Source organism: Eriocheir sinensis, unplaced genomic scaffold (genome assembly GCF_024679095.1).
Source record: "Eriocheir sinensis breed Jianghai 21 unplaced genomic scaffold, ASM2467909v1 Scaffold103, whole genome shotgun sequence".
NCBI lineage: Eukaryota > Metazoa > Arthropoda > Malacostraca > Decapoda > Varunidae > Eriocheir > Eriocheir sinensis.
Genome location: NW_026110330.1, coordinates 392501 through 412500, shown reverse-complemented (window position 1 = coordinate 412500; position 20000 = coordinate 392501). Strand labels below are relative to the sequence as shown.

The following is a 20000-nucleotide window of genomic DNA, read 5'->3' as shown; positions in this document are numbered from 1 at the left end:
GGAGTTTTGCAGACCACCACAACAACCACCACAGCAGCAGTAGTAGTAGTAGTAGCAACCACAACAACCAACAAGGCTCGCTTCTAAACTATCTCCTACCATCCTTCCCTTCCCTGCCCTCCCTACCGTCCTTCAGCCACTCTTCCTCTTCTAACTTTGCGGTCGGTGGTGGTAGTAGCAGTAACCATGGTAGTAGTAGTAGTAGTAGTAGTAGCAGCAACCTGTTCAACCATAATCTGTTTGGTTATGGTAATGCTGACTCCGGTTCGAGCGAGGAGGCCAAAGATGAGAAGCCCAAGCCGACGACCACGGAAGTTATGGTCCTCAGATATCCGGGGTTCATCACGACCATCGGGAGAGGGATTAGCCAGGTGAGAGTGTGTGTGAGAGAGAGAGAGAGAGAGAGAGAGAGGGGGGGGGTTGGGGAGAGAGAGAGAGTGAGAGGGAGTGAGAGGGAGATGGGGGAGAGAGAGAGAGAGAGAGAGAGAGAGAGAGAGAGAGAGAGAGAGAGAGAGAGAGAGAGAGAGAGAGAGAGAGAGGGTATTTTTTTTTTTTTTTTACTTTATCTAATGCCCTTCCCTTCCCTTCCCTTCCCTTCCCTTCCCTTCCCTTTCCTTCCTGTCCCTTCCTGTTCCTTCCCTTCCCTTCCCTTCCCTTCCCTTCCCTTCCCTTACATTCCTTTCCTTTCCCTTCCCTTCCCTTTCCTTCCTGTCCCTTCCAAGCAATTCCCTTCCCTTCCCTTCCCTTCCCTTTCCTTCCTTCCTTCCCTTACATTCCTTCCTTCCTTCCTTCCCTTTCCTTCCTGTCCCTTCCAAGCAATTCCCTTTCCTTCTCTTCCCTTCCCTTCCCTTTCCTTCCTGTCCCTTCCAAGCAATTCCCTTTCCTTCTCTTCCCTTCCCTTCCCTTTCCTTCCCCTCCCTTTCCTTCTCTTCCCTTCTCTTCCCTTCCTGTCCCTTCCAATCAATTTCCTTCCCTTCCCTTCCCTTCCTTACCTAACCTTACCTAACTCCCTTCCCTTCTCCTAACCTTACCTAATTTCCCTTCCCTTCCCTTCCCTTCCTTACCTAAACCTTCCCTACCCTTCCCTTACCTTACCTAATTTCCCTTCCCTTCCCTTCCCTTCCTTACCTAAACCTTCCCTACCCTTGCCTTACCTTACCTAATTTCCCTTCCCTTCCCTTTCCTTATCTTACCTAATATCCCTTCCCTTCCCTTTCCTAACCTTACCTAATATCCCTTCCCTTCCCTTCCCTTGCCTTCCTAACCCTCCCTTCTCTCCCCTACAGATGTCCAAGGCTATCCGTCGCTTCGGTGAAAACCTCGGCAACTCAATGGCAAACTCCGTCAATCTGAACCGAATCCCGAACCTCTTAGGGCAAGGGGTGAGCGCCATCGTCCCACTCGACAACGTAGATAACAAATTCCCGAACGCCGACCACTCAAACAGCCATTCATCCAGCTCATCCATCCACAACCCATCCTTCTCGTACTCACACTCACAGACATCCTCCATTGGGTCATCCGGCGTCCACTCCGAGCACACAAGTTCGGTGAATTCCGGGAACCTTCTAAGCAGCATCAACAATGGTGTCTCCAGCGGGCTCCAGAACATCAACAATGGTCTTAGCAACATTCAAAACTTCATAAGCTCCAGCGCTAACAACCTGCCCAGCCTCTCTGACCTGACCTTACCGAACTTGAACCTCCCGAGCTTGCCTGGCATCCCCGGGGTCAACGTGGGGTCAAGTCTATCCCAGTCGGGGTCAACGCTCTCTCACACGGGGTCATTTAGCATCGGTGGGGGCGGGGGTGGGTCAAGTTCGAAGCCCAAGCCTGACCCTCAAGCTGGTTACCATAAGCGGCCCACTTCTGGGTGTTGTTAAGTGGTGGTGGTGGTGGTGGTGGTGGTGTAGTGGTGTTGAGGTTGGTGGTGGTGGTGGTGGAGTTTTGAGGCGGAGGTGAGATTTTGGTGGTGTTGAAATTGGTGTTGAAATTGGTGTTGAATTTTTTCCCTTCCCATCCCTTCCCTTCCCTTCCCTTCCTTTCCCTTCCCTTCCATTCCTTTTCCTTCCCTTCCCTTCCCTTCCCTTCCCTTCCTTTCCCTTCCTTTTCCTTCCCTTCCCTTCCCTTCCCTTCCCTTCCCTTCCCTTTCCTCTCTCCTTCTTCCCTTCCCTTCCTTTCCCTTCCCTTCCCTTCCCTTTCCTCTCTCCTTCTTCCCTTCCCTTCCTTTCCCTTCCCTTCCCTTCCCTTCCCTTCCCTTCCCTTCCTTTTCCTTCCCTTTATTTTCCCTTCCCTTCCCTTCCATTCCCTCCCCTTCCTTTCCTTCCTTTTCCTTCCCTTCCCTTCCCGTCCCATCCCTCCTCCTTCTCCTCCTCCTCCTCCCACTACCACCACCACCACCACTACTACTACTACTACTACTACTTCTACTACTACTACTACTACTACTATGGTTCTCTCTCTATAGTGTTAGACTAATATACCAAATTCACGCTCTCTATCTCTCTATCTCTCTATCTATCTCTCTCTCTATCTATCTCTCTATCTATATTTATCTATTTATTATTAGTACAACGCTGCTGGCGGCGGACTTAGACCTATTGTTATTATTATTATTATTATTATTATTATTATTATTATTATTATTATTATTATTATTATTATTATTATTATTATTATTATTTTTGTTATTTTTGTTATTTTGATATAAGTCTGTATGCAATAATGTGTCTGTAAGGCTCAAAAGTAGATGTAATAAGTTGTTTCTACCGCACTTATTGTCTTATTTCCCTATAAGTAGTAGTAGTAGTAGTAGTAGTGGAAATTACCCTTATAGACCAGATCCATCCACTCTTATCCACTTAATAAATCCAAAATTACTTAAAAACAAACAATTCACACTTAAAACACGAACATAAACACTTATAATAAAAACAAATGTAAACAAGGAAAAATATGTAGGCTCGTAGAACATCAGCTGGCGCGGGTGAAATGGCCGCCGAGGGGGTCCTCTGTGAAAAGTGAGTATATTTTTCGCTGTATTTCCCCACTAATACACCCTGACACAGTGACTATACGATGAATAAACACATGAATACACTATACAACGACAGCGTATACGATAATGGCCGACGGTGTAGAAATTACGTTAATATTCCCACTTTTTGTCCTAATGGCGGATGTCAGAGAGGATGCCCATGTACCAGATAGCTTGACATTTTTTCGATTTTCTCCATTATTATTTATTTCTCGTCTATTTCCTTGACATGATAGTGAGATGGGAGTCTGATAGTGAAGTGAGAGTGACATGAGCCTTGGGAGAGTGAGCATATTAGCGTGAGAAGGAAACGAAAATGAGGGATGGAAGATGGAAGCTGTCTTGGGGTCTGACTCTCCCTTCATTTTCCCTCATTTTCTCCACTCATCTTCATTCCTCGCCCATTTCCTTGACATGAGAGTGAGATGGGAGTCTGATAGTGAAGTGAGAGTGACATGAGCCTTGGGAGAGTGAGCATAATAGCGTGAGAAGGAGAATAAAATGAGTGACGAGAGAGAGAGATGGGAAGAGAAGGGATGGGAAGGGAAGGGATGGGAAGGGAAGGGAAGGGATTGGAAGGGAAGGGAAGGGATTGGAAGAGAAGGGAAGGGATTGGATAGGAAAGGGAAGGGAAGAGAAGAGAAGGGAAGGGAAGGGAAAGGAAAGGAAGGGAAGATTGAAATTATATTAAAATAAAAAATGGATTAACAAATTTTAACATTCGACACAAGACTTAACACAACTTCTAGTAAATACAGTTATAAAAAATCCTTGGACTGTTTATCCCAATCAGTCAGTCAGTCAGTCAGTCAACCAGTCAGTCAGTCAGTCAGTCAGCCAATTATTATTATTATTTTTATTATTATTATTATTATTTTATTGATTCTAGATTTCCTTTCAGCTTGAGAGAGGAAGAAGAAGAAGAGGAGGAGGAGGACAAGAAGAGGAAGAAGAGAAGAAAGAAGAACTAGAAGAGAAGGAGGAGGAGGAGGAAGACAAGAAGAGGAAGAGGAAGAAGAGAAGAAGGAAGAACTTGAAGAGGAGGAGGAGGAGGAGGAGGAGAAGGTTACACATCTATTTCTGGATCTATTAATTTATGTATTCTTTTAGGTTCAATGTGACAGACCTGTGCACTGAGGCAAGGAGCAGCTACACCATAGGCCACAAACTTAGTCACGAGTCTTTCCCTTTCCTCTTTCCCACATCCTTCCGTCCTTCCTTCCTTCCTTCCCTTTCCTTTCCCTTCAATCCCAGCGGCTGTGTTCACAAGGGAGACTTTTCCTCGGCACTGCGTCAGAAATTGAGGGGCCATAAGGTAGGCTCGGCAAGGGGTCACCGAGTTCTACCGAGGCTCGTGCTACTCAACCGGACCGCTAACAAACGTATGAACACACACAGCGGACATTGAGAGCCAATACTGCGAACTTGATCTTAATTTCGTGAACTCAGAACGCAATTACCTCGTATCAAAACCAATAGCTAGGTCTTGAAATAACTCGTAAGATAAGGTCAGGAAGGTTCCCCGAGGCTCATACCACTTAACCAGACCACTAACACATGTACGAACACACACAGCGGACATCAAGGGCCAATACTAACAACTTGGTCTTATTTTCGTAAACTCAAAATTATCGGTCAGAGAACAACCACTCCACTAAACCCTCCTAACTTGTGTCCGTACCAGCACTCACAAACACTTGGCTATTTTCCATTAGTATACATTTACGCCCTGGATTGATGCATAAGACTTTCCTGTGGTGTAAATATATTAATTTCAATGCATACCACAAGGAGAACATTTTATGGGGTTGACCGAGGCAGACTACAAGGATGGGGCGGCAGATCAAAGGAGGAGGGCGAGGTTTTGTACTTACTAGAAGCAGATGGTTCAAAAACTATTCTCAGTTGGTCCCGGTGTGGGGGCTTCGTGGTGCAGTGGTTAGCACACTCGGCTCACAACCAAGACTGGGTTCGATTCCCGGGCGGAGTGGAAAAATTTGGGCGGCTTTTCCGATACCCTACGCCCCTGTCCACCCAGCAGTGAATGGGTGCCAGGTATTAATCGGGGGTTGTGTCCCGTCTCCTGGGGTCTGTTCCCTTCTCCTATAATTCCTTCCCCTTCTGTCTCTCTCCGGCATATGACCACAGATGTTGCGCCCACTAAACAAAACTTTCCCTTCTCCTATAATTCCTTCCCCTTCTGTCTCTCTCTGGCATATGACCACAGATGTTGCGCCCACTAAACAAAACTTTCCCTTCTCCTATAATTCCTTCCCCTTCTGTCTCTCTCCGGCATATGACCACAGATGTTGCGCCCACTAAACAAAACATTCCCTTCTCCTATAACTCCTTCCCCTTCCGTCTCTCTCCGGCATATGACCACAGATGTTGTACCCACTAAACAAAACTTTCCAACTGTTCCCTTCTCCTATAATTCCTTCCCCTTCTGTCTCTCTCCGGCATATGACCACAGATGTTGCGCCCACTAAACAAAACTTTCCTTCTCCTATAATTCCTTCCCTTCTGTCTCTCTCCGCATATGACCACAGATGTTGCGCCCACTAAACAAAACTTTCCTTCTCCTATAATTCCTTCCCTTCTGTCTCTCTCCGGCATATGACCACAGATGTTGCGCCCACTAAACAAAACTTTCCCTTCTCCTATAATTCCTTCCCCTTCTGTCTCTCTCCGGCATATGACCACAGATGTTGCGCCCACTAAACAAAACATTCCCTTCTCCTATAAGTCCTTCCCCTTCTGTCTCTCTCCGGCATATGACCACAGATGTTGCGCCCACTAAACAAAACTTTCCCTTCTCCTATAATTCCTTCCCCTTCTGTCTCTCTCCGCATATGACCACAGATGTTTCGCCCACTAAACAAAACTTTCCTTCTCCTATAATTCCTTCCCTTCTGTCTCTCTCCGCATATGACCACAGATGTTGCGCCCACTAAACAAAACTTTCCCTTCTCCTATAATTCCTTCCCCTTCTGTCTCTCTCCGGCATATGACCACAGATGTTGCGCCCACTAAACAAAACTTTCCCTTCTCCTATAATTCCTTCCCCTTCTGTCTCTCTCCGGCATATGACCACAGATGTTGCGCCCACTAAACAAAACTTTCCCTTCTCATATAATTCCTTCCCCTTCTGTCTGTCTGACCTTATCCATTATATCCAAAATCCATTATTAGCCGGTCTGTTATATCCTGGGTTGACTGTATAGTTAAGGTCAATTTCCCTACAGTATAGATACAGTTAGTTTTATACAGTTTAGAGCTAGCTTTCTCTCTCTCTTTCTTTCTCTCTGTTAAAGTTAATATTGCCTGTGTTATAGAGGTCAGCTTCCTGTCACTAGGTAGGCATATACAATTATACATAGGCCTATACAGAGTGCTACATACAGATTAGAGATAGCTTTCTCTCTCTCTCTCACCAGAAGCACAGGTAGGGAGGGAAACAGGTGCCCTCTCTCTCTCTCTCTCTCACCAGAAGCACAGGTAGGGAGGGAAACAGGTGCCCTCTCTCTCTCTCTCTCTCTCTCTCTCTCTCTCTCTCTCTCTCCACACTTAAGGAACATAGGAACACACATTTACAAGTATCAAAAGCATTTATTTATAGTAATTGTAGTAGAGGTGGTTTTAGAACACTTAAAACTTATAACACAAGGCTTATATGTGTAGTAGTAGTAGTAGTAGTAGTAGTAGTAGTAGTAGTAGTAGTAGTAGTAGTAGTAGTAGTAGTAGTAAGCTGTCAATAACTGGACCCATTGAATCTCTCTCTCTCTCTCTCTCTCTCTCTCTCTCTCTCTCTCTCTCTCTCTCTCTCTCTCTCTCTCTCTCTCTCTCTCTTAGTATATACATAAGCTCAGATATCATGTGTGTGTGTGTGTGTGTGTGTGTGTGTGTGTGTGTGTGTGTGTGTGTGTGTACAGCAAATAGTTAACATTATATTAGTGTTATCAAAATAGGAGGAGGAGGAGGAGGAGGAGGAGGAGGAGGAAGAAGAAGAGGAGGAGGAGGAAGATAAATTCAGAAATGTTCTTTAATAATAATCTGCCTAATTAAATCTACTAAGGCCTCTCTCTCTCTCTCTCTCTCTCTCTCTCAGGTCACACAGAATGTCACCCCACAGACATGACTCTCTCTCTCTCTCTCTCTCTCTCTCTCTCTCTCTCTCTCTCTCTCTCTCTCTCCTACTACTACTACTACAAGCATTCATGTATGTATATATATGAATCACTTATGTATACAATCACATGTGTATCTATGTATGTATATATGTATGTATGTGTATATATATATATATAAATGTGTTTCAATAGACATACCTTTTAATAACCTTATCATTATCATCATTGTTATTTGGTCTTGCATTCAATGGCTGGTCTGATTATTATTATTATTATTATTTTTATTATTATTATTATTATTATTGTTAGTGTAGCTGTCATGGGAAGAGGAGGAGGAGGGAGGGAGGAAGGAAGGGAAAGGAAGAGAATAAGGAGGAGGAAGGAGGGAGGGAGGGAGGGAAGGATGGGAAAGGAAGAGAATGAGAAGGAGTAGGAAGAGGAGGAGAAGGAACGAAGGAAGGAAGGGAAGAGGAGGAGGAGGAGGAAGGATGGGATAGGAAGAGAAGGAGGAGGAAGGATGGGAAGGGAAGAGAAAGAGATGACATATATGGAGATAAAAAAAAAGAGGAGAGGGAAGGAAAGGAGAGAATGGAGAGAAAAATGTCTTTCCTAATAACTAAATTCTGAGCTGTCCCATTTCCCTATGCAAGAGTTAACCAGCATCTCCACTCCCTCACCCCTTGCTAATACATAGAGAAAAAGGAGAAATATGTCTTGCTAATAACTAAATTTTGAGCTGTCCCATTTCCCTGTGCAAGAGTTAACCAGCATCTTCACTCTTTCATCCCTGTGCTGTCCAAATCCCTTATGCAAGAGTTAACCAGCATCTTCACTCTTTCATCCCTGTGCTGTCCAAATCCCTTATGCAAGAGTTAACCAGCATCTTCACTCTTTCATCCCTGTGCTGTACAAATCCCTTATGCAAGAGTTAACCAGCATCTTCACTCTTTCATCCCTGTGCTGTCCAAATCCCTTATGCAAGAGTTAACCAGCATCTTCACTCTTTCATCCCTGAGGCAATAGTTAACCAGCATCTTCACTCTTTCATCCCTGTGCTGTCCAACTCCCGAATGCAAGAGTTAACCAGCATCTTCACTCTTTCATCCCTGTGCTGTCCAAATCCCTTATGCAAGAGTTAACCAGCATCTTCACTCTTTCATCCCTGTGCTGTCCAAATCCCTTATGCAAGAGTTAACCAGCATCTCCACTCTTTCATCCCTGTGCTGTCCAAATCCCTTATGCAAGAGTTAACCAGCATCTTCACTCTTTCATCCCTGTGCTGTCCAAATCCCTTATGCAAGAGTTAACCAGCATCTTCACTCTTTCATCCCTGTGCTGTCCAAATCCCTTATGCAAGAGTTAACCAGCATCTTCACTCTTTCATCCCTGTGCTGTCCAAATCCCTTATGCAAGAGTTAACCAGCATCTTCACTCTTTCATCCCTGTGCTGTCCAAATCCCTTATGCAAGAGTTAACCAGCATCTTCACTCTTTCATCCCTGTGCTGTCCAAATCCCTTATGCAAGAGTTAACCAGCATCTTCACTCCCTCACCTAAACAGTAACAGAGGAGAGAGAGAGAGAGAGAGAGAGAGAGAGAGAGAGAGAGAGAGAGAGAGAGAGAGAATGTCTTTCTAATAACTAATCATCCTCAACCAAATAATAAAAAATAAAAAAAACAGCCATTGACCACAACCACCAAAACGCAACCATAAAAAATAAAAACTTACACGATTGACTGAAACAAGGCTTCCACACACACACACACGTACGAACACACTAACGCCGCCCGGACCCGAACGTACGGACGAACACACTCACGAACGGGTCCCAGGCAGACGTGTGGTAACGGACGCGCTTACGAACGACTGTGTTAACAAACGTACTTACAAACAAATGAGAGAGAGAGAGAGAGAGAGAGAGAGAGAGAGAAGGAGGAGAGATGGAGAGAGAGAGAGAGAGAGAGAGAGAGAGAGAGAGAGAGAGAGAGAGAGAGAGAGAGAGGGAGAGAGAGAGAAGGAGGAGGGAAGGAAGGAGAGAGAGAGAGAGAGAGAGAGAGAGAGAGAGAGAGAGAGAGAGAGAGAGAGAGAGAGAGAGAGAGAGAGAGAGAGAGAGAGAGAGAGGTAATGAAGGAGAGAGAGAGAGAGCGAGGAGGAAAGGAAGGAAAGTAACAGAGAGAGAGAGGAGGGAAGGAAGGAGAGAGAGAGAGAGCGAGGAGGAAAGGAAGGAAAGTAACAGAGAGAGAGAGAGAGAGAGAAAATATTATTATTATTATTATTATTATTATTATTGTTATCATCAACCTCACAACCAAGAATGGACCAAGAAGAGAGAGCCCTTTCCCAAGGTACTCACGGCCTCAGCGCTCAAATTAGTAACATTATTATTAGTGTAGTAGTTATTGTTATTATTATTATTATTATTATTATTATTATTATTATTCTGGCAGGAGTTAATTTGAGTTTTCTTAAGATAATTAGGAGAGAGAGAGAGAGAGAGAGAGAGAGAGAGAGAGAGAGAGAGAGAATGATCAATTTAATAACCAGAGAAATGGGAGAATAAAAGAGAGAGAGAGAGAGAGAGAGAGAGAGAGAGAGAGAGAGAGAACGATCAATATAATAAACAGGGAAATGGAAGAAAAAGAGAGAGAGAGAGAGAGAGAGAGAGAGAGAGAGAGAGAGAGAGAGAGAGAATGATAAAATTAACAACCAGTGAAATGAGAGAGAGAGAGAGAGAGAGAGAGAGAGAGAGAGAGAATAATTACTTTCATATAATTTGCATAAAAAACAAGAAGAAAGAAGAAGAAGAAAAAGAAGAAGAAGAAGAAGAGAAAGAAGATGAAGAAGAAGAGGAAGAAGAAGAGGAAGAAGAAGAAAAGGAAGATGAAGAAGAAGAAAAAGAAGAGGAAGAAGAAGGAGAGGAGGAGGAGGAGGAGGAGGAGGAGGAGGAGGAGGAAGAAGCCTTAACATAACCCTCTATACAAACATAAATCATAATCCTACGAGTGAATCTTAACCTAAAGAAATACAAAAGCAATCATAACACTCAAACACCGAGCTTGTATGACCCTATAGAGCTTAATAATAGAGCTGCAACAGGCTTAACTTATGGGATCAGGGCTGGCAAGGAGCTTAGGGCACTGGAAGACACAGACACACACACAGACAGCCACAGAAGGAAAAAACATAGTAGATTAAGTTGTGTTCTGTGGTCATTCTTGCAAATATAAACAAACACGGCCATAGAAACATATAGAGTAGAGTGGCTAATATGAGTTCTGGGCTTAGGGGGATAACACAGGATAGAATATAGCTGTTGAAATGTGGTATGTTATGCTGTGTGGTCATTCTTGTAAACGTAAACAAACACGGCCATAGAAACATATAGAGTAGAGTGGCTAATATGAGTTCTGTGCTTAGGGGGATAACACAGGGATAGAATATAGCTGTTGAAATGTGTTATGTCTTATACTGTATGGTCATCCTTGCAAATATAAACAAACACGGCCATAGAAACATATAGAGTAGAGTGGCTAATATGAGTTCTGTGCTTAGGGGGATAACACAGGGATAGAATATAGCTGTTGAAATGTGTTATGTCTTATGCTGTGTGGTCATTCTTGTAAACGTAAACAAACACGGCCATAGAAACATATAGAGTAGAGTGGCTAATATGAGTTCTGTGCTTAGGGGGATAACACAGGATAGAATATAGCTGTTGAAATGTGTTATGTCTTATGCTGTGTGGTCATTCTTGTAAACGTAAACAAACACGGCCATAGAAACATATAGAGTAGAGTAGCTAATATGAGTTATGTGCTGAGGGGGATAACACAGGGATAGAACATAGCTGTTGAAATGTGTTATGTCTTATCTTGTGTGGTCATTCTTGCAAACATAAACACACACACACAGTCATAGAAACATATAGAGTAGAGTAGCTAATTTGTGCTCCGTGCTTACAAAAATACCACAGCACACGGCCATAGAAACATATAGAGTAGAGTAGCTAAGTTGTGCTCCGTGCTTACAAAAATACCACAGCACACAGCCACAGAAACATAAGAGTAGAGTAGCCATGACTGACAGGGTATGGAGAGCTTGGGGCGTGTGGTTAAACCCTTGCAAAGGTACACACACACACACACACACACACACACACACACACACACACAGAGATAAAATAAAACTGTTACTATGGAGTGTTGCCTGTCTATTCTGCCATGTGATATGTGCTTGCAACACAACACAGGGGCAACACAGGATGATACATAGCAGACACATCTTCCCCTGTGTGATAGTTGCTTGCAAAAATAGACTTACACAGCCGTAGAAAAAATAGAACAGTTACTACATTGTATCGAGAGAGAGAGAGAGAGAGAGGTGAAGGATGTTTTGCTAATAACTAAATTCTGAGCTGTCCCATTTCCCTATGCAAGAGTTAACCAGCATCTTCACTCCTTCACCCCTGTGCTGTCCAAATCCCTTATGCAAGAGTTAACCAGCATCTTCACTCCCTCACCCCTGTGCTGTCCAAATCCCTTATGCAAGAGTTAACCAGCATCTTCACTCCTTCATCCCTGTGCTGTCCAAATCCCTTATGCAAGAGTTAACCAGCATCTCCACTCTTTCATCCCTGTGCTGTCCAAATCCCTTATGCAAGAGTTAACCAGCATCTTCACTCCTTCATCCCTGTGCTGTCCAAATCCCTTATGCAAGAGTTAACCAGCATCTTCACTCCTTCATCCCTGTGCTGTCCAAATCCCTTATGCAAGAGTTAACCAGCATCTCCACTCTTTCATCCCTGTGCTGTCCAAATCCCTTATGCAAGAGTTAACCAGCATCTTCACTCCTTCATCCCTGTGCTGTCCAAATCCCTTATGCAAGAGTTAACCAGCATCTCCACTCTTTCATCCCTGTGCTGTCCAAATCCCTGATGCAAGAGTTAACCAGCATCTTCACTCTTTCATCCCTGTGCTGTCCAAATCCCTGATGCAAGAGTTAACCAGAATCTTCACTCTTTCATCCCTGTGCTGTCCAAATCCCTTATTCATAAGGGATTTGGACAGCACAGGGATGAAAGAGTGGAGATGCTGGTTAACTCTTGCATAGGGGAATCGGACACCTCAGAATTTAGTTATTGCCCTAAGCAGATCGTGTGTGTCCTAAGCTTTCTCTGTGTGATGAGTATGCTCGTTAAATGACACATAAGCAACACATACTGATACATAGCTAATGAGTGTTACCCTGCATGATAGTTGCTTATGAAAACCATATACAGACACAGCCATAGAAGCATAGTATAGAGTTGCTAATAATTGCGCGTTCCCCGCCACGCTGTGCTCAGTTCCGTGCATTGTGCTAAAAACATGACTAATCTTACTTACACTTATAAAAAACACTTGTGCGGCGGAGGTGGTGATAGACTCTTCAAACAAACAAACACTTCACAAACTACACATGCCGTGCGTCCAAGCCTTCAAAATATATAGACACATGAACCAGACATTTCAAGATATATATATAAATAATATGAGCCGGGCAAAACAACACATAATAAACTCTAACACAGCTCCATAACACTTATCTGGACACATACAGGGCAGCGCAGAAGTCCCGAACCATAGGGGAATATAACTTCTAATCAAATTGTAATCCCGATGTTGCACGATTTTTGGGTCACCCTGTAGATATATATAACTCACTGACAATATCATAGATTCTTCAAACACAATGATATCTGGCTTTAGGACATGTTAAGGGAAGGGAAGGGAAGGTTAGGTTAGGGAAGGTTAAGGTTGGGTTAGGTAAGGTTAGGTTAGGTTAGGTAAGGTTAGGTTAGGTAAGATTGGGTAAGGTTAGGTAAGGTTAGGTTAAGTTAGGTTAGGTAAGGGAAGGGAAGGTTAGTTTAGGTTAGGTTAGGTTAGGTAAGGGAAGGGAAGGGAAGGTAAGGTAAGGTTAGGTTAGGTTAGGTAAGATTGGGTAAGGTTAGGTAAGGTTAGGCTAGGTTAGGTAAGGTAAGGTACAGCAAGGTAAGGTTAGTTTAGGTAAGGTTAGGTTAGGTTAGGTAAGGGAAGGGAAGGGAAGGGAAGGTTAGGTTAGGTAACATAAGGTAAGTTCAACTCTATTAAGATAAGGTAAGGTCATTCTCACTAACAATATAGATTCTTGAAACACAATTATATCTGGCTTTAGAACACATTAAGGTAAGGTAAGGTAAGGTTAGGTAAGGTAAGTTCAACTCTATTAAGGTAAAATAAGGTCATTCTCACTGACAATATAGATTCTTGAAACACAATTATATCTGGCTTTAGAACACATTAAGGTAAGGGAAGGGAAGGGAAGGGAAGGGAAGGGAAGGGAAGGTAAGGGAAGGTTAGGTAAGTTCAACTCTATTAAGGTAAAATAAGGTCATTGCCACTGAACAATATAGATTCTTGAAACACAATTATATCTGGCTTTAGAACACATTAAGGTAAGGGAAGGTAAGGTAAGGTAAGGTTAGGTAAGGTAAGTTCAACTCTATTAAGGTAAAATAAGGTCATTCTCACTACTAACAATACAGATTCTTGAAACACAATTATATCTGGCTTTAGAACACATTAAGGTAAGGGAAGGGAAGGGAGGGTAAGGTAAATTAAGGTCAGGTTAGGTCAGTGCCTGTGGTGGTGTGGTGGTGTGGTGGTGTGGTGGGTTACTTCTCCGAGACAGACACGTGGACGAACAGGGCCGAGGGTGCCAAGGAGCGCCCCGTGATGTCCGTCAGGTGTACGTGGCGATAACCTGCAACACAAAAGAGGAGAAGGTTCAACACGCCGATACCCACAGTTATGGCATTATTCCTGACTTACCAGAGGGTGTTAGGAGCTTCCCATAGTCTTAACTTGTGGGGAATTTAATAATCTTTCTGATGCTACTTTCGGATTTAGTCCATCTGGTCTAATTATCGAAAAAAATGCAAATATGTGAGAGGGTGTAGATGTCAGTTCCTCCATTTTTACCATTTTTCTGATGCCGATACCCACAGTTATGGCATTGTTCCTGACTTACCAGAGGGTGTTAGGAGCTTCCCATAGTCTTAACTTGTGGGGAATTTAATAATCTTTCTGATGCTACTTTCGGATTTAGTCCATCTGGTCTAATTATCGAAAAAAAATGCAAATATGTGAGAGGGTGTAGATGTCAGTTCCTCCATTTTTACCATTTTTCTGATGCTAGTGCCTAAAGTTATGGCATTGTTCCTGACTTACCAGAGGGTGTTAGGAGCTTCCCATAGTCTTAACTTGTGGGGAATTTAATAATCTTTCTAATGCTACTTTCGGATTTAGTCTATCTGGTCTAATTATCGAAAAAAATGCAAATATGTGAGAGGGTGTAGAAGTCAGTTCCTCCATTTTTGCTATTTTTCTGATGCCGATACCCACAGTTATGGCATTGTTCCTGACTTACCAGAGGGAGTTAGGAACTTCCCATAGTCTTAACTTGTGGGGAATTTAATAATCTTTCTGATGCTACTTTCGAATTTAGTCTACCTGGTCTAATTATCGAAAAAAATGCAAATATGTAACCTTGATACTCTCGGCTTGGTGGAATACTTGCAAATTTACCAACTAACAAGGAGTGTCAAATTGCAAGTCAGGTGTAGGTCTATCAATCTGAGTGCCCCAATAAAACTAGAGTGCCTACCAGTGCCCAGGGAGGCGAAGGGTATGCAGCACAGTGCCAAAACAGGGTCAGCCGCCAGGGAGCTCTCGTCCCTCACGGTGAAGTAGAGCAGGGACACCTCCGGCACCCTGATAGTGACCTCCAGAGTCTCCTTCCAGACCGGGTTGAAGCCATTGTTCTTGACCACCTTTGTCCTCTGCTTCTGGTGGTCCAGCGGGTGACCCCTGACCTTGAGCTGCACATAGGGGTCAACGATGTCGCCCTTCTTGGCACTGTCCGGGAGGTGCTGACCGCTGAGCACCATGACGCGCACCACCCGCACCGGCCTGGGGGGGGGAGGAGGAGGAGGAGGAAGAGGAGGTTGAGTTACATTAGGTTAAGTAAGGTTACATTTGAGGAGGAGGAGGAGGAGGAGGAGGGAAGGGATGGTTAAGTTAGGTTAGGTTTGAGGAGGAGGAGGAGGAGGAGGAGGAGGAGGAGGAGGAGGAGGAGGAGGAGGAGGAGGAGGAGGAGGAGGAGGAGGAAGAGGAGGAGGAGAAGTATTAGCATATATTTCATTTCTGTCCCTTCCCTTCCCTTCCCTTCCCTTCCCTTCCCTTCCCTTCCCTTCCCTTTCTATCCCCTCCCTTCCCTTTCCTTCCCATCCCATCCCTTCCCTTCCCTTCCCTTTCTATCCCATCCCATCCCTTCCCTTCCCTTTCTATCCCCTCCCATCCCATCCTATCCCTTCCCTTCCCTTCCCTTCCCTTCCTATCTCATCCCATCCCTTCCTATCCCATCCCATCCATTCCCATCCCTTCCTAGCCCATTCCATCCCTTCCCAGCCCTCCCCATCCCTCCTCCCTCCCTCCCTCCCCAGCCCCCTCACCTCTCTGCAGCATCTGATGGGCTGTACGGTTTCTCTCCCAGCAGAATTGGAGGCTTGAGAACGTATCCACAGTTTCCGTTGCTTCTAAAGAGAGCAGTGTTGTAGAAATTGGCCTTGTCCTCTGTCTGCATGTTGAGGGCCACTGTGGGGAGATTGAGGGTGTTAGGGTGGTGTTAGGTAAGGGTAAGGTAAGGGTAAGGGTGGTAGGTAAGGGAGGGTGAGGGAGTTATCGCAAAAAAAGGGAGGATGTGAGAGGATGTGTGTCGGATCCATCATTTTTTGCTATTTTTTTATGCCGATGCCCAGAGTTATGGCACTGTTTCTAGCTTATGACTGGGTGTTAGGAGCCTCCCATAGTCCTAACTTGTAGGGAATTTAATGCTCTTTCTAATGCTACTTTCGGATTGTTTCTATCTGGTCTAGTTATCATAAAAAGTGCAAATATGTAAGAGGAAGTGTGAGTCGGATCCATCATTTTTTGCTATTTTTTTATGCCAATGCCCAGAGTTATGGCACTGTTTCTAGCTTATGACTGGGTGTTAGGAGCCTCCCATAGTCCTAACTTGTCGAGAATTTAATGCTCTTTCTAATGCTACTTTCGGATTGTTTCTATCTGGTCTGGTTATCATAAAAAAGGCAAATATGTAAGAGGATGTGTGAGTCAGATCCATCATTTTTTGCTATTTTTTTATGCCGATGCCCAGAGTTATGGCACTGTTTCTAGCTTATGACTGAGTGTTAGGAGCCTCCCATAGTCCTAACTTGTAGGGAATTTAATGCTCTTTCTAATGCTACTTTCGGATTGTTTCTATCTGGTCTAGTTATTGTACAAAATGCAAAAATATAAGAGGATGTAGAAGTCAGTTGCACCATTTTTCACAGTTTTCTAATTCAAACCTCTGAAGTTATAGCATTGTTCCTAACTTATCAGAGGGTGTTAGAAGCCTGCCATAGTCTTACCTTATAGAAAATTTAATGCTCTTTCTAATGCTACTTTCGGGTTGTTTCTATCTGGTCTAGTTATCATAAAAAATGCAAATATGTAAGAAAAAGTGTGAGGCAGATCCACCATCTTTTGCGATTTTTTTGATGCCGATGCCCAGAGTTATGGCACTGTTTCTAGCTTATGACTGGGTATTAGGAGCCTCCCATAGTCCTAACTTGTAGGGAATTTAATGCTCTTTGTAATGCTAGTTTCAGAATCTCTCTATCTGGTTTAGTTATTGTAAAAAATGCAAATATGTAAGAGAAGGTGTGAGTCAGTTCCTCCATTTTTACCATTTTTCTAACACCAATGCCCACAGTTATTGCATTATTCCTAGCTTACCAGAGGGTGTTAGGAGTCTACCATAGTCCTAATTTATGAAGAATTTAATGCCCTTTCTAATGGTACTTTCGGATTGTCTCTATCTGGTCTAGTTATTAAAAAAAAATGCAAATATGTTAGAGGAAGTGTGAGTCAGATCCACCATTTTTTGCCTTTTTTTATGCCGATGCCCAGAGTTATGGCATTGTTTCTAGCTTACCAGAGGGTGTTAGGAGTTTGCCATAGTCCTAATTTGTGGAGAATTTAATGCTCTTTGTAATACTAGTTTCAGAATCTCTCTATCTGGTCTAGTTATTATAAAAAATGCAAATATGAAAGAGGAAGTGTGAGTCAGATCCACCATTTTTTGCCATTTTTCTAACACCAATGCCCACAGTTATTGCATTATTCCTAGCTTACCAGAGGGTGTTAGGAGCCTACCATAGTCCTAATTTATGAAGAATTTAATGCTCTTTCTAAAGCTATTTCCGGAATCTCTCTATCTGGTCTAGTTATTATAAAAAATGCAAATATGTAAGAGAAGGTGTGAGTCAGTTCCTCCATTTTTACCATTTTTCTAACACCAATGCCCGGAGTTACGGCATTATTCCTAGCTTACCAGAGGGTATTAAGAGCCTACCATAGTCCTAATTTATGAAGAATTTAATGCTCTTTCTAAAGCTACTTCCGGAATCTCTCTATCTGGTCTAGTTATCGTAAAAAATCCAAAAACATCCGAGGACATAGAATCAGTACCCTCCAAAAACCAACCCTACCTTACCGCACAAACCCTTCAACAACAACAAACACCCAGCCCCTACCACCACCACCACCACTACCACAACTACCACACTCACCTATCTGGCACCCGACGCTCCAGAACGGGTACGGCTTGAGGTTGGAGGAGGCCGTGCGGGTCCCCAACGGGTAAACCTTGGTCACGTGTCCCTCGGTGAATCGCACGAATTTCTCCGGCGTTTCGAGAAGTCCCTTGGCCTTCGTCTCTCCGATAGAAGGGGTGTTGTAGCACTTGTCTGGGGGGGGGGGGGGAGAGGGGGGTTAGAGGAGGAGGAGGAGGAGGAGGAGGAGGCGGAGGAGGAGAGAGAGAAGGTGGAGTTGCATTAGGTTGGCAAGGGAAAGGAGTTAGGTTAGTTAGAGGAGGAGGAAGAAGAGGAGGGGAGAGAGGAGGAGGAGGAGGAGGAGGAGGAGGAGGAGGAGGAGAGAGAGAGAAGGTGGAGTTGCATTAGGTTAAGTAAGGGAAAGGAGTTAGGTTAGTTAGAGGAGGAGGAAGAAGAGGAGGGGGAGAGAGGAGGAAGAGGAGGAGGAGGAGGAGGAGGAGGAGGAGGAGGAGAGAGGAGGAGGTAGTTACGTTAGGTTAGGTATGGGAAGGGAGTTAGGTTAGTTAGAGGAGGAGGAAGAAGAGGAGGAGGAGGAGGAGGAGGAGGAGGAGGAGGAGGAGGAGGAGAGAGGAGGAGGTAGTTACGTTAGGTTAAGTTAGAAGTTAGAGGAGGAGGAAGAAGAGGAGGAGGAGGAGGAGGAAGAGGAGGAGGAGGAGGAGGAGGAGGAGGAGGAGAGAGAGAGAGGATGGAGTGGGAAGGGAAGGAAGGAAGGAGAGAGAGAGAGAGAGAGAGAGAGAGAGAGAGAGAGAGAGAGAGAGAGAGAGAGAGAGAGAGAGAGAGAGAGAGAGAGAGAGAGAGAGAGAGAGAGAGAGAGAGAGAGAGAGAGAGAGAGAGAGAGAGAGAGAGAGAGAGAGAGAGAGAGAGAGAGAGAGAGAGAGAGAGAGAGAGAGAGAGAGAGAGAGAGAGAGAGAGAGAGAGAGAGAGAGAGAGAGAGAGAGAGAGAGAGAGAGAGAGAGAGAGAGAGAGAGAGAGAGAGAGAGAGAGAGAGAGAGAGAGAGAGAGAGAGAGAGAGAGAGAGAGAGAGAGAGAGAGAGAGAGAGAGAGAGAGAGAGAGAGAGAGAGAGAGAGAGAGAGAGACGAAGCGAAGGAGGAAGGGAAGGAGAGAGAGAGAGAGAGAGAGAGAGAGAGAGAGAGAGAGAGAGAGAGAGAGAGAGAGAGAGAGAGAGAGAGAGAGAGAGAGAGAGAGAGAGAGAGAGAGAGAGAGAGAGAGAGAGAGAGAGAGAGAGAGAGAGAGAGAGAGAGAGAGAGAGAGAGAGAGAGAGAGAGAGAGGATGGAGGGAAAAAGGAAGGAAGAGAGAGAGAGAGAGAGAGAGAGAGAGAGAGAGAGAGAGAGAGAGAGAGAGAGAGAGAGAGAGAGAGAGAGAGAGAGAGAGAGAGAGAGAGAGAGAGAGAGAGAGAGAGAGAGAGAGAGAGAGAGAGAGAGAGAGAGAGAGAGAGAGAGAGAGAGAGCACACACACACACACACACACACACACACACACGATACATACATGTTTCAAACGCGTCTTCAAAGGTCAGGAATTTCTTGCCTTCCAGAACATTGACGACTCGGGTCAACTCAGGCGCCAGGGGTTTGTGGGGCTTCTGGAAAGAGAGGTCAGGTGAGGTCAAGCTAGGTCACGTTAGAGGAGGAGGAGGAGAGGAGAGGAGAGGAGAGGAGGAGGAGGAGAGGAGAGAAGGGAAGGGAAGGTAAGAGAGAGAGAGAGAGAGAGAGAGAGAGAGAGAGAGAGAGAGAGAGAGAGAATTTGTGAGTAAAATAAGGAAAACACAACAAATTTTATTAATAACAAAAACAAAACAAAAAACAATAAGTGGAAAAGATTAGTCTGGGGTTAACACACACACACACACACACACACACACACACACACACACACACACACACAGGCCTGGCAAGTCTCTATATCACCAGGTAGAGAGCGAGAGAGAGCGAAAGAGAGCGAGAGAGAGCGCAAGAGAGAGCGAGAGAGCGAGAGAGAGCGAGAGAGCGAGAGAGAGCGAGATTAAACAAACACATTAAACTGGGCTCACACATTTGCGGTCTTGCCTCTGGGTCCCACTGCCATACCCACCCTTCCCTCATACCCTGTGGGACGC

At 44.5% G+C, this 20000-nt stretch overlaps 2 protein-coding genes and 2 long non-coding RNA genes across 12 annotated transcripts in view; 2 read left to right on the top strand and 2 right to left on the bottom strand.

Annotated features, from left to right (window-relative positions):
• The window catches only part of LOC126989027 (CAR1 transcription factor-like), a 6202-nt gene extending 4170 nt beyond the window's left edge, over positions 1-2032 (top strand). Inside the window, exons 4-5 of the mRNA XM_050847555.1 lie at positions 1-371; positions 1287-2032. The exon at positions 1-371 is cut by the window's left edge and continues 58 nt beyond it. Of these exons, the coding sequence (XP_050703512.1) occupies positions 1-371; positions 1287-1883 (968 nt within the window). The 3' untranslated portion in view covers positions 1884-2032. The remainder of the gene's footprint in view (positions 372-1286) is intronic.
• Positions 2033-8243: 6211 nt separating this feature from the next.
• On the bottom strand, positions 8244-11779 carry LOC126989026 (uncharacterized). Its single transcript, XR_007742758.1, has 2 exons — positions 11631-11779; positions 8244-8719 (listed from the first exon to the last, which is right to left on the bottom strand). It is a non-coding gene; the product is annotated as an uncharacterized LOC126989026 (long non-coding RNA).
• Positions 11780-12957: 1178 nt separating this feature from the next.
• On the top strand, positions 12958-13712 carry LOC126989025 (uncharacterized). 5 transcript variants are annotated; one of them, XR_007742755.1, is made up of 3 exons: positions 12958-13036; positions 13132-13216; positions 13267-13712. It is a non-coding gene; the product is annotated as an uncharacterized LOC126989025 (long non-coding RNA). The 5 variants fall into 5 exon arrangements; XR_007742753.1 differs by having other exon boundaries at positions 13132-13712; XR_007742754.1 differs by having other exon boundaries at positions 12961-13036; positions 13167-13712.
• Positions 13556-20000, bottom strand: part of LOC126989023 (1-phosphatidylinositol 4,5-bisphosphate phosphodiesterase delta-4-like) — a 22830-nt gene continuing 16385 nt past the window's right edge. For 3 of the 5 annotated variants that reach the window (XM_050847548.1, XM_050847551.1, XM_050847553.1), the window contains exons 15-19: positions 19394-19487; positions 17861-18037; positions 15698-15839; positions 14851-15155; positions 13556-13947 (exon numbers count right to left, since the gene is read on the bottom strand). In XM_050847548.1, coding sequence (XP_050703505.1) covers positions 13859-13947; positions 14851-15155; positions 15698-15839; positions 17861-18037; positions 19394-19487 — 807 coding nt within the window. In that variant the 3' untranslated portion in view covers positions 13556-13858. The remainder of the gene's footprint in view (positions 13948-14850; positions 15156-15697; positions 15840-17860; positions 18038-19393; positions 19488-20000) is intronic. The other 2 variants (XM_050847549.1, XM_050847550.1) reach the window with 2 other exon arrangements.